The following is a 15001-nucleotide window of genomic DNA, read 5'->3' as shown; positions in this document are numbered from 1 at the left end:
ATTTTACAGGGTTTGGAAATAGTAACCACTCACTTAAATCACTTAAAATAATCACTGATGTAGAAACTCTATTATGATGGTCCCATACAGAAACAACACTTGGTTTGAGTCTTTTCTACTCTGATCAAAAATACAGTAAAATCAGTAAAACTGAAATATTATTAGGCTCTAGTAACTTGTTAAACATGCTAACAACATGACAGTAATTTGCTAATCATGCTAGAAAAAGGCTAGCAATACTAATAACTTGTTAATCATGCTAACAACATGCAAGTAACTTGCCAATCATGCTAGAATAATGTAGTAACATCCTAATCATGTTTAAAAAAAACATGTTAGTAACTTGTTAATTATGCTAACAACATGCTATTAACTTGCTAATCATGCTAGCAACATGCTAGCAACTTGCTAATCATGCTAACAATATGCTAGTAATTTGCTAATCATGTTATAAACAGGCTAGGAATACTAATAACTTGTTAACCATGTTAACAACATACTAGTAACTTGCTAATAATGCTTACCAAATGCTAGTAATTTGGCAAACATGGTTGAAACAGGCTAGCAATATGCTAATAACTTGTTAATCATGCTAACTACATGTTAGTAATGTGCTAATCATGCTAACAACATGTTAGTAATTTGTTGTTAATCATGTTAGAAACAGGCTAGCAATACTAATAACTTGTTAATCATGCTAACAACATGCAAGTAACTTGCTAATCGTGTTAGAAACAGGCTAGCAATACTAATAACTTGTTAATCATGCTAACAACATGCAAGTAACTTGCTAATCGTGTTAGAAACAGGCTAGCAATACTAATAACTTGTTAATCATGCTAACAACATGCAAGTAACTTGCTAATCGTGTTAGAAACAGGCTAGCAATACTAATAACTTGTTAATCATGCTAACAACATGCAAGTAACTTGACAATCATGCTAGAATAACATAGTAACATCCTAATCATGTTTAAAAAAAACATGTTAGTAACTTGTTAATTATGCTAACAACACTCTAGTAACTTGCTAATCATGCTAGCAACACGCTAGTAATTTGCTAATCATGTTATAAACAGGCTAGAAATACTAATAACTTGTTAACCATGTTAACAACATACTAGTAACTTGCTAATAATGCTTACCAAATGCTAGTAATTTGGCAAACATGGTTGAAACAGGCTAGCAATATGCTAATAACTTGTTAATAATGCTAACTACATGTTAGTAATATGCTAATCATGCTAACAACATACAAGTAACTTGTTAATAATGCTAACACCATGTTAGTAATCTGTTGTCAATCATGTTAGAAACAGGTTAGAAATCCTAATAACTTGTTAATCATGCTAACAACACATTAGTAACGTGCTAATCATGCTAGAATAATGCTAGTAACACCCCAATCATATTAAAACATGCTAGTAACTTGTTAATCATGATAACAACATGCTAGTAACTTGCTAATCATGCTCATAACTTGCTAGTCATGCTAGCAACATGCTAGTAATTGCCAAACATGCTAGAAACAGGAAACAATATGTTAAAAACTTACTAATCATGCTACAATGATGCTAGTAACATCCTAACCATGTTAAAAAAAACATGCTAGCAAAACATGCTAGTAATGTGCTAAACATGCTAACAACATGCTAGTAATTTGCTAATCATGCTAGAAAAAGGCTAGCAATACTATAACTTGTTAATCTTGCTAACAACATGCAAGTAACTTGCCAATCACGCTAGAATAATGTAGTAACATCCTAATCATGTTAAAAAAAAACATGTTAGTAACTTGTTAATCATGTTAGAAACAGCCCTAGTGAAAAAAACAGCATATGCTGGTAGGTATGTTTTGGTGCTGGTTTATGCTGGTCCTTGACCAGCAACATGACCAGCATAAACCAGCAAAGGACCAGCTTAAACCAGCATCAAAACCTATCTAACCAGCATCCCAGCATCAAAACATACCTACCAGCATATGCTGGTTTTTTCACCAGGGAGGCTAGTGATAATAATTTGTTAATCATGTTGTTAACTTACTAGTAACATGCTAATAATGCTAACAATACGCTAGTGAATTGCCAAACATGGTAGAAATAGGCTAGCAACATGCTAAAAATGTTAATCATGCTAACAACACACTAGTAACTTGCTAATCATGCTAGAAACATGTTTGGAATGTTGCTAATCATGCTAGAGACATGATTATCAACATGGTAGCAACATGCTAATCATGCTAATAACATGCTAGCAAATTGCTAATCATGCTAGAGACATGATTACCAACATGCCAACTACATGCTAATAATCTAATACATCTATTTAAATTTTCAAACTTCAAGCTTTTACAGCTGCTTTATATTTCAGGCTAGGCTTTCTCAAGCCAACCTGAAGTTTGTCTTGACAAACTTTATTTAGTTACAATTTAAAATAGCTGTTTTCTGTGTCAATATATGTTAAACTGTAATTTATTTCTGTGATCAAGGCTGAATTTTCAGCATCATTACTCCAGTCTTCAGTGTCACATGATCCTTCAGAAATCATTCTGATATGCTGATTTGCTTCTCTCTTTTATTATTTTTTTTATTTTTATTTTTCAGGATTCACAAATGAATAGAAAGTTCAAAAGAACAGCATTTATTTGAAACAGAAATCTTTTGTAACATCATAAATGTCTTTACTGCCACTTTTGATTAATTGAATGCCTCCTTGATAAACAAAAGCATTAATTTCTTTTACTAATTTAACTAATTTTATTGACCCCAGACTTTTGAATGGTAGTGTAAAACTGATTCATAACAAGATCAGTCTCTATATGAGAAAAACATACCCATCTAAAAGCTTATATACACTTACACAAAACAAACACATTTCATTTCCTTCTTCCATGAGGATGATTTGTGGTTTAACAGGATTAACAGGGAAAAACCAAAGCAAAAGGTCACGAGAACAATTACTGCATCCAAATCAACAAACGGACGCACGGAAACTAGTGCACTGCACGGTATGAAACACTGATACTATATACACGCACACACTATATACACACATATATAGCATGTAATACATATGTTAGTTGTACTTACGGACTGACGACCCTGAACTGGACGTAGGGCACGAGCTGCAGCAGAAGACGGACGCCGTTCTGCCATTCCTCCTCGTTGCGAAATTCGCAGCCCTGAGCGTCACACTCCTCGAACGAGAACTGATAGTACGTGTTGGAGTCTTCAAACACCAGCCGCTGGTCGACTGAAGGGAGGACGGAGAGGGATTTAAAATACGACACATATATGAAGTGATATAGAGCTGTTCAAATTTGTGATGTTTTCCCACTGGAATTTGTGGAATGGTTTCCTAAAAATCCATTTGAAATTCCAGAGGGATCCCACAGTGGATTTGCCTCCCGGGTTGGCCTACAAACGTGCATCATAACTGAACAGCTCAATTATATATACAGTTGATTTTTCACACTATACAGGGATACTGTATTGCATGCGGTGCACTCCAGTTCTATCCTGCACTGTATTCCATATTGCATACGATATTCCATTCTTGTATTCTATATTGCACACAGGAAATTTTAAATTCTAAAAAAGTAGCATTAGGTAGTATAATATTCCAAACACGCAGGGTGTGTGTTTAGCTAAAACTAAAACCAAAACCACTAAAAAAAATAATTTTTATTTGAAATAAACATTAAAGGCACAATATGTAAGTTTTCGCCACTAGAGGGCGCATATTCAAAACAAACAAAGAAACTAAGACATAATGCTGTGATTCAGTGTGGAATCACGGGAGTTGCCGTTTTCATTTGCTGAAATCATGTTTGTTGATGAGCTAATGTATTAAAGACGTAGGAAGGTCACTGGTCGCGCTGAAAGTCGTGGAAGCGAAACGAGGACGTTGAAGCGATTGCTAATGAAGGACGAGCGCCACACATGGCTCAAAAGTAGCAAAGCTTTTATTATGCCACAGTTGACCGCTTCCACTTCTTCCGGTCATGCGTGTTTAGAAAAAAGCAGCGCTGTTTTATCATACTAGATATATTTGAGTGTGTTGAAAGTTCTGTTATAATGCTACTCCGTGTATTTGTCACCTGTGTAATAAAATGCATAACAAACTAAAGCGTCTTTGGGGTTTCCATGTTTTCTACAAAATAAAACCGGAAAAATCAAGTGCGTATGATGTCATTGGCAGGCAATGCAATGACACGGTCCGTCACACTAGTTAAAATTAATTATTTCTCTGGATTTAAACATTTCGGATGACGTAAGTACACAAGTTAACAAAATATATAGCGCTGTTCTAGTGTTTTTTTGATAACATAATTAATAAAAAACCTACATATTGCACCTTTAACTGAAATAAAATTTTAAAATTTAAACTTTTATTTAAATTAGGTGCCAAGGCAACATTTGTCATTTCTGTTTAATCTAAGCTGAATTTCTAAAACAACTCAAATTTAGTAATAATAAAAAAATAATAAATTAAAAAAAAAAAAAAAAAAAAAAACACTAAAAAATAATTGTCAAAAATACACAAAAAAATAAATAAATAAATAAATAAACAAATAAACAAACAAATTGCCAAAAAATTACAAAAATACACATTAAGAAATATTAAGAAAAATTATAATAGTATATCTAAAATAAGACTGGTTATTAACCTGAGTGTAGTATTCCCAGCTCCAACAGCACCTGCCAGACACGAGACGCCATTAACCGGCACTGAACTGACACACACTGCTCCAGGAGCCACTGGACCAACTCCACACCAACATAACTCCTCCTGCATAAACACAGTATGGGGTTATTGAGATTTTTTTTAAAGAAATTAGTGCTTTTATTCATCCAGGACGCATTAAATTGATTAAAAGTGACAGTAAAGACATTTATAATGTTACAAAACATTTCCATGAAATGAAATGTTCAGAAATGTTTCTTAAACAGCAAATCAGCATATTAGAATGATTTCTGAAGTATCATGTGACACTGAAGACTGGAGTAATGATGCTGAAAATTCAGCTTTGATCACAGGATTAAATTACATCTTAACATATTCACATAGAAAACATCTATTTCAAATTATTAAAAAAATTTCACATTTTTACTGTTTTTACTGTATTTTTGATTAAATAAATGCAGCCTTGGTGAGCAGAAGACACTACTTTCAAAAATATTAAAAATGTACTGACCCCAAAGCTTTCAATGTAACTGTATTAGCAAATATGATTCCAAATGCATGTTTTTTTAATGCCATGTCAGCTTCTTTATCTATTTTCATGGTGAAAACCATAACATAGTTAAATAAACTATAATTGAGTTTAAATTAAATTTAAATAGACACTAAACAACATATTTAAGATGCATTAAATCCTCAAAACATATGGATAACTCAATTAAAAACCTTTTCAGTATCAACAGAATAAATCAAGACAAATCTCAGAGGAGCAGAAATATTACAATCTAATAAATTATGTTTGCAATGTTACTCGACATCCATAAATGCCCTGCAGTCATGCTAATGGCATATTGTTCATAGTGATTCATTAATGTAATAATTTGAGTATGTGTTTTTATTATATTGCTGTTGTTACTGTTTTTGTTTTGCATCATGCACCATTTAAAATCAACACAAAACACTGCTTGCAACATGAAACCTGCTTGAATCATGAAAATTAGTCTTTACATGTCAAGTGGCTGGAGGGGGTAAAAAAAAAAAAAAAAAACCACAAAAACAAAAACAAAAAAAAATAGGACAAAATACAAAATGTATTTAGAATAACATGCACTAATGAATAATTCACAACAAAGTATATTAGTCAAATCGCTGTAAAACTCATTGCATTTGCTTTAATATGATATATGCCATGTAACATTGTCATGCTGTCTCTGATTTGCATTTTCAAGTCATTAAGCTGCTCATTTTCATCTAGTGCATGCATGCTTTTGTTAAAAGCATGTAAAGCTCTTAGATTCTGTGTTTTGCTGTCACACGTTCACACTCCACCTTCTGATGGGACATTTTTATCCAATCAGAGTGAAGTTTGGACAGCGGCCATCCGTCACAGCGATAACAGACAGCTGATAAGTCAGCCAGCCATCCGACCACACACACACTTGCTTTCATCCTCTCTTACATTGATCCTGTGATAGTAACGTCACAAGAGTTATATCACACAACCCCAGTACAACATGTACAACAGAAATCACTACCACTTTGGCTATGACAGGTCCTGAAATTCAACTGGTTTGGCCTGATGCTAGAAACACCAAGGTCAAAAAATGTTAAAATATTACTACAGTTTAAAATAAGTGTTTTCTATGTGAAAATATGGTAAAATGCAATTTATTTCTGTGATCAAAGCTGTATTTTCAGCATCATTACTCCTAATATGCTGATTTGCTGCTCAAGAAACATTTATGATCATTATCAATACTGAAAACAGTCATGCTGCACAATATTTTTGTGTAAACTGTGATAAATTTTATTTATTCAGGATTCACAGATGAATAGAAAGTTCAAAAGAACAGCATTTATTTGAAATAGAAATCTTTTGTAACATTATAAATGTTGTTACTGTCACTTTTGATTAATTTAACGCATTCTTGCTGAATAAAGTATTATTTCTGTAAAGTCGTATAGCTTGAATAAAGTGGCTATCAAAAGCACAAATGTGAATCTCTCACCTGATGATCCTGGCGAGGTGGATCTTGTCTTTTGCTGGATACGGTCCATGAGACAGAAAGGCGTTTCTCAATGCTCGTCCAGCGCAGGGAAAACTCTGAGAACACGTCTGTCGGACACAAAACATCATCTCAGGATCGAATTAAACACTGACATTGCGTAATATCAATGCTTGACACTATAAAATAATCATAAACGTAAAGGGATCCACAAATAAAATCTCTTTAATATCTCAGCTGTGTCTCATTTAGAGTCTAATGATTTTTCAGATGTTTTTGGGAAAACCCATAACACTCTCATATTTTTCCCCTTTAGAGATACAAAAGATCTCAATGATATCTTAAACTGTGCTCAAGCTCAAAAATGTCTTATCTCTCAAATTTTATAGCTCTGCTTTCTGTCTTTATTTGTCCGAAGAAATGTAAAGAGAAATATCTGAAGAAATTACTCATTTAAAACTGACTGTTAAGCAATGAAAGAATGATCTTTTAGCAGTGTATTTTCTTCTCTATCATGCTTTTATTAAATAAAGACCTGAAACCTGAAATGGAAATGTATAAAGGGTTATGCTTAGGTTTAACTGATAGTAAAACATCACTAGATCAGAATAAAAACAACAGAAGTCAATGGAAAAGCATGACAGAACAAAACATGTGTGTGTTAATTTGATTATTATAAATACAGGAGTACAACAGACATTTTTGACCTATATTTGGTCAGTTACAGCGCCTTTCGTGTGTGAGTTTGTGTGTGTGTTTGCATATCTATTCTCTGGTATCACAGCGTTTCCTCCTGCAGTTCTTCTCCATCTGTCTCATTTTAATCAATGGCACACTGGCCTCTCTGATCCACTCACAGCCCCTTCAGCATTATTGATCTGCTTTAATAAGAGCATTACAATCCATAGCGACACCTTCAGCACCCAGACGCCCCGTATGAGGTCAGAGGTCACAACCCCAGGCCGCGACATTTGACCCACAGAGCAGCTGACACCAAACAGACTCGTTGCTTTGACTCTAAATTCTGACTGGATGAAACAAACATTTAGATTATTAGTATTAATACATTCAGCTATTTTTTGAATATTTAATTCATTTTAATTAAAGCAACAAGGCTGTGCATTAATTAATTTGACCTCAGTTCATTGTTGAAGTGTTCTAGATGATTGCATGGGCATTGCTAGGTTGTTGCTAGAGTCTTGTATAGTAGGTGGTTGCTAAGGTGTTCTACATAGTTGCTAGGGCAATACTGGGTTGTTTCTAATGTGATTCTAAAGTGTTTTACAGTAGGTGGTTGTTAGAATATCACCAAGTGGTTACTAAGGCATTTCAAGTGGTTGTTAGGGCATTTTTAGGTGGTTTCTAAGGCGTTGCTAGGGTGTTTGACAGTAAGTGTTTGTTAGGGCATTGCTAGGTGGTTGCTAAGATGCTGTATGTAGTTGCTAGGGCATTGCTGGGTTGTTTCTAAGACAATTCTAAAGTGTTTTACAGTAGGCGGTCGTTAGGACATCATCAGGTGGTTACTAAGGCATTCTAAGTGGTTGTTAAGGCACTGCTAGAGTGTTCAACTCTAGGTGTTTGTTAAGGCACTGCTAAGTGGTTGCTAAGGTGTTCTATATAGTTGCTAGAGCATTGGTGGGTTGATTCTAAGGCGATTCTAAAGTGTTTTACAGTTGCTAAGGTTTTCTACATAGTTGCTAGGGCATTGGTGGGTTGTTTCTAAGGCGATTCTAAAGCGTTTTCTAAAGCGTCTAGGTGGTTGCTAGGACTTCACTAGGTGGTTGCTAAGGCATTACTAAGGGTTTTTTTTTTGTTTTTTTTTTTTTTTTTTTTTTTTTTTTTTTTACAGTAGGTGGTTGCTAAGCTGTTCTACATAGGGCATTGCTGGGTTATTTCTTGGGCGATTCTAAAGTGTTCTACAGTAGGTGCTTGTTAAGACATCACTAGGTGGTTACTATGGTGTTCTAAGTGGTTGTTAGGGCATTTCTAGGTAGTTGCTAAGGCATTGCTAGAGTCTTCTACAGTAGGTGGTTGTTAAGGCATCAACAGGTGTTTACTAAGGAGTTCTAGGTCATTGTTAGGGTATTCCTAGGTGGTTGCTAAGATGTTCTAAGTGGTTGTTACAGTGTACTGCTAGGTGGTTGCTAAGGCGTTGCTAGAGTGTTCTACAGTGGTGGTTGTTAAGGCACTTCTAGGTCGTTGCCAAGGCAATTCTAGAATGTTTTACAGTAGGTGGTTGTTAGGGCATTGCTAGGTTGCTGCTAAGGCGATTCTAGAATGTTCTACAGTAGGTGGTTGTTAAAGCATTGCTAGGTTGTTGCTAAGGTGATTTTAGAATGTTCTACAGTAGGTGGTTGTTAGGGCATCACTAGGTGGTTGCTAAGGTGTTCTAAGTGGTTGCTAGGGCATTGCTAGGTGGTTGATAAGGCATTGCTAGAGTCTTCTACATTAGATGGTTTTTAGGGCGTTGCTAGGTGGTTACTATGATCCTCTAAGTGGTTAAGGCATTGCTACAGTAAGTGGTTGCTAAGGTATTCCATTACGTTGCTAGGGCATAGCTAGGTTGTTGCTAAGGTGATTCTAGAATGTTTTACAGTAGGCGATTGTTAGGCCATTGCTAGATTGTTGCTATGGCGATTCTAAAATGTTCTACAGTAGGTGGTTGCTGAGGCATTGCTAGGTTGTTGCTAAGGCGATTCTAAAATGTTCTACAGTAGGTGGTTGTTAGGCTATTGCTAGGTTGTTGCTAAGGTGATTCTAGAATGTTCTACAGTAGGTTGTTGCTAGGTTTATAAGGCATTGCTAGAGTCTTCTAAATTAGCGTTGGTGGGTTGTTTCTAAGGCGATTCTAAAGCGTTTTACAGTAGGTGGTTGCTAGGACGTCACTAGGTGGTTGCTAAGGCATTACTAATGGTTTTTTTTTTTACAGTAGGTGGTTGCTAAGTTGTTCTACGTAGGGCATTGCTGGGTTGTTTCTACGGCGATTTTAAAGTATTCTACAGTAGGTGGTTGTTAAGACATCGCTAGGTTGTTACTATGGTGTTGTAAGTGGTTGTTAGGGCATTTCTAGGTGGTTGCTAAGGCGATTCTAGAATGTTCTAAAGTAGGTGGCTGTTAAAGCATTGCTAGGTTGTTGCTAAGGTGATTCTAGAATGTTCTACAGCAGGTCATTGTTAGGGCATCACTAGGTGGTTGCTAAGGTGTTCTAGTTGGTTGCTAGGGCATTGCTAGGTGGTTGATAAGGCATTGTTATAATCTTCTACATTAGATGGTTTTTAGGGCGTTGCTAGGTGGTTACTATGATGCTCTAAGTGGTTGTTAGGGCACTGCTACAGTAAGCGGTTGCTAAGGTATTCTGTGACGTTGCTAGGGCATTGCTAGGTTGTTGCTAACAGCTAATAAAAGCAGCCAATGAAAAGCATTTAGATTATTAGTATTTATAATCTTATCAAATTTAGCTATTTATTGAACATTTAATTAAATGTATTAAAGCAATAAGGCTGTGCATTACATTCATTTTACCTCAGTAACTCAATTTACAGGGATCTGGATTTGCAGTATGCCTAAGTACCCTATTTACCGCAGTAAAATCACTGCAAAAACAGATGTGATAAATCAACAAGCAATAAAAAGCTTTTTTGTTCTAACACAACCAGTGTTTTGTCTGTTGCTCAGATTCTGTTTATGACATCACACAGGATAGCCCCGCCCACAGTGGAATCTCATTGGTCAAAACGCTACAATAAACATCAAATGCTCTGATTGGATCTTTGCTCTCAGATTAAATCGCAGCTGGTTAGATCACGGCGTTCTGCTCGCTCTCTCATGGCTCACTGCTGTAATAAACTCTGGGGTCATTGAAAAAAATAAAACAGATAAAGATCATAATCTCTAGTCAGCGATAATCATCTATATTCATCATTATGTGATGATCTATGAAACAAAAGAGCCTTCAGAAGGGCTTCTGGGGCTCCTGACATTGTGCTTGATTTCGTATCTAATGTACGTCCTCTTGAACACACGCCCCATCAGCGCAGTTCACAGGCGATTAGTCATTAGCGTGAACGTTTAGCAGAGCTCACGCACGGATTAAAGGAGCTTCAGAGACTCTAATGAGACGAGAAGAATCACCAGAGAGAGAAGATACTCGTCAGATCCACAGATTAACACAACCAGCATCAGACGGTTTCAAGTGAAAGTATTGATCAGATGTTCCTCATGGAGTTCTCCGTTATGTGCCAATTACCGCAGTGATATTATTGTTAAGTAAAGCTAAGAAAAATTGTTTTCATTAGCTGAAATTTAAGATGAAATAAAATAAAATATTAATTAGATTAAATTAAATGAAAAGTTTAAACAAAAAAAAAAAAAAAAGAAAAATCATTAATGAAAAATAATGAAAATTACAATAAAATTAATTGACATACTAAAATTAATAAAACTAAAAAGCGATATAAAAACAAATAATAAAACAAAATAAAACAAAATTTAAATAAATTTAAATAAATTAAATAAACAAAAAAAAGAAAATAGAAAACCTAATAAAAATAGCACAAGTATAATAGTGCAACTAACTAAAATAATATAAAATGACATACTAAAATTAATAAAACTAAAACTGGTCTAAAAATAAACATAAAAACAAAAAACTAATTAAAATAAAATAATAAAATAAAATAAAAAACAGAAAATAGAAAAACTAATAAAAATAGCACAAATATAATAGCGCAATTAACTAAAACTAGCTAAAAAAATAAATTGACATTAAAATTCATAAACTGAAGCTGATATAAAATAAATATAACAAAACTAAATAAAAATAAATTAAAGTAAAGTAAATAAATAAAAAACTGGAAATAGAAAAACTGATAAAAATAGCACAAACAGAAAAAAGTCTGAAATTACAAGCAAAAACAAACTGAAATATATAAATATAAATCGAATAAAAAATTTATTAAATGCTAATTAGAAATATTTAAAAAACAAAAAATATAAAATATATATAAAAAAGCTACTACAAAATATTAATAAATACTATAAAAAAAATACTAAAACACCACAGACAGATCAAAATGACTAAATTAAAATGGATTTTTTTAATAATAAATACAACTAAAAAAACTGATAATATAAATTAAACATTAATTAAAATTAATTACTTCTATAATAAAAAATAAAAAGTATGTTCAAAATAAATCAAATAAATAAAAACAAAATAGAAAAACTAATAAAAATAGCACAAATATAATAGCGCAACTAACTAAAATAAAATAAACTGACATACTAAAATTAATAAAACTAAAATCTAAAAAGAAATATAAAAACAAAAAAATTAATTAATCAAATAAAATAAAAAACAGAAAATAGAAAAACTAATAAAAATAGCTAGCCAGCTAGTTAGATCTAAAATTATTCAAATTAAAACTGAATTAAAAATTAATTAAATGCTAATTAGAAACATTTTTAAAAAATAAATCAAACAAACTGAAAATATAAAATAAAAGGTACTAAAAAATATTAATAAGTACTATAAAAAAAATACCGAAACACCACAGATAGATCAACATTACTAAATTAAAATTAGAAAACAAAACATTAGTTGTTTTAAAAATAAACACAACTAAAAAAAAACTTTAAAAACTGATAATATAAAAAAAAATTAATTAAAATTAATTAATTCTATACTAAAAAATAAAAAGTATAGTTAAAAATAACACTGATTTACTGTGAATATGCATTTGATCTCAAATGCGTCTCCTAAAAGTGGAGCAAACTACATTTCTGAAAAAAATGAGACACAAGCAAAGCCCTTTCTAATGACTCATAGAAGCCAACTGCTGATATACTAAGTTTTGGATGAATTTGATGAGAATTTTGATAGCAACTTTTTTGAGCCCAGTTTGAAATGTATCATCTGAAACTCTAGAGGAGAAGTGGGAAATTGAAGCAAAAGTCTCCACTCGCTGTCTTAGGAGAAACACTTGAGATGAGTTATTTGTCTTTCATATGGGATGAAGTCAGTAATATCCAGGGTGGGCCAAACTGTACCAGCTCCTCACGTATCAGCTTTAGTTGCATTTTCTTACCTTAGGTTTGGGTGTGACGCCCGTGCTGGGTCCGGGGATGGTGTCGGGTGACTGCTGCAACCATAAAGAGACAAACCAGAGGTCACAACTCAAATACACAAAGCACACATGAACATCACAACCTTCAGATACAGCTGAAATGGTCTGAAATGTTCTGCAGGGAGCCTTAAGGGCCGGGTATCATACACCGATGTGACCTTCACATGAAAATCGCTGCAGAAACGCAATTTTACGAGCTAATCTCATCCCAACAGTGACATTCTGCCATGTTTCTGGATGTCATGATGGGTCTTTGACATTGTGTCATACTACTGGATGGATCTGGATAAGCAAATCTTCCTTCATGTTTGGTTTTGACATTTCACTCTGATACAGCATGCAAATCGTGTGGCAAACACTGGCTGTGCTTTGAAAGGTGAATGGGGTCAAACTTGTGCTGAGTATTTTGATAAATACTTTAGTACTAAATGTATGCTATTGCAATAATAAACCAAAAAATATAATGATGCACAGACATGTCTCCAATTCATTTTGCTACCTGAAATAAAGCTGAAATAAAATATAAATATTGAATTAAAACAAAAGCACATAACACAATTACTAAAACTATAAAAAAAAACAACAACAACAGAAATACTGTAAAAGAACTAATGAAAATGACAAAAGCACATACTTACCAAAACAAATGTAATTAAATATATAAAATTCAACAGAAATTAAAAAAAGCATACAAGACAATTACTATTACCAAAATTAAAAACATAAAAATAAACAAAAACATTTCAAATTAAATAGAAATAAGAAACTAGAATGAAAAAAAAAACTAACAAAAAATGACTGAACTAAAATTAAAAACAAAAATAAACTAAAATACTTTATCAATTACTAAACCTACCATTAAAAATATAAAAAATAAACAATAGAAATATAAAAAATAAAAAGATAAAGCAAAACAAATACTAAAAATAAAAATAAACAAACAAGAAAAATTTTCAAATTAAATAGAAATAAACAAAAAAAACTAAATGAGAATGAAAAAAGCTAATAAAAATGTAAAAAGCATATAACACAATTACTTAACTAAAATTCAAAATATAATATACTAAATATAAAATAAAATACTTAAAAAAACTAAAACTAAGAAAAAAGCATATAACAATTACTAAACTTAAAATTCAAAATATAAAATAAACAATAGCCATATTTAAAAAAAAATAAAACTAAGAAAAAGCATAACAATTACTAAACTAAAATTCAAAATATAAAATAAACAATAGCAATATGAAAAAATAATAATAAAAATAAAACCATATGATAAAATTACAAAAAATTAAAAATAAACAACAAAAACTTTCAAATTAGAAATAAATAAAGAAAGAATTTTAAAAAACTAATAATGACAATAGCACATACAGTAACACAATTACTAATCTAAAATGAAAAGCATAAAAAAAACAAAAATACTTGAAAGGACTAATAAAAATGGCAAAAGCATATAACAATTACTAAACCTAAAATTCAAAATATAAAATAAACAATAGCAATATAATAAAAAGACAAAAGCATATAACACAATTACTAAAACTAAAAAGAAAAATAAACAAAAAAAAAAAATTTTTAAATTACAGAAAAAAATCTAGAATGAAAATAACTATTAAAAATAACAAAAGCACATAACACAATTACTAAAATTAAAAATAAAAATATTTTTCAAAATCAAAAATGACAAAAGCATATGACGCAATTGCTAAAACTAAAATTAAAACTATAACTGGCAAAATTAAAAAAAACTATAAAAAAATAGCTGGTACCTTTGTTCATGTGAAACCCCAGGCAGAGTCTGTGACATGAGGGACTTAATGACATTTCACTTCTACTTAATTCTCTGTCAGCATGACATAAGTTCATATTAAACACGCACAGCTGTGTGATCACGTCAGACACTCGATCGGCTCTGAGCTCTCTAAGTGACGCTCTGTGAGACAGAAGCCTTGTTCGCTTTTATTTGGACAAACTCTCAGCGTCGTGTCTTCATTTCTAGAGCCGATCTGTGGACAGAACTGGAACAAAGAGGCTGATCCTCATTATAACCATCAGAACTTTGATCAGATGGAGTTTTATCTGTCTGGAGTGACCCACATTCATTCCTCTATCGCTCTTATTCTCCTCAAATCCAATTTGGTGTCTCCACTGTCTTATTACACAACAGCAGAACACAATACATAAA

At 32.5% G+C, this 15001-nt stretch overlaps 1 protein-coding gene across 1 annotated transcript in view; it reads right to left on the bottom strand.

Moving 5' to 3' along the window:
- The window catches only part of rapgef5a (Rap guanine nucleotide exchange factor (GEF) 5a), an 83994-nt gene that overhangs the window by 57985 nt on the left and 11008 nt on the right, over window positions 1-15001 (bottom strand). Inside the window, exons 2-5 of the mRNA XM_051136333.1 lie at window positions 12775-12828; window positions 6692-6798; window positions 4669-4790; window positions 3089-3251 (exon numbers count right to left, since the gene is read on the bottom strand). Of these exons, the coding sequence (XP_050992290.1) occupies window positions 3089-3251; window positions 4669-4790; window positions 6692-6798; window positions 12775-12828 (446 nt within the window). The remainder of the gene's footprint in view (window positions 1-3088; window positions 3252-4668; window positions 4791-6691; window positions 6799-12774; window positions 12829-15001) is intronic.

This window comes from Labeo rohita, chromosome 19, assembly GCF_022985175.1.
Source record: "Labeo rohita strain BAU-BD-2019 chromosome 19, IGBB_LRoh.1.0, whole genome shotgun sequence".
Lineage (NCBI taxonomy): Eukaryota > Metazoa > Chordata > Actinopteri > Cypriniformes > Cyprinidae > Labeo > Labeo rohita.
Note: the sequence above shows the minus strand (reverse complement) of the source record. Positions and strands in the feature narration are given on the sequence as shown.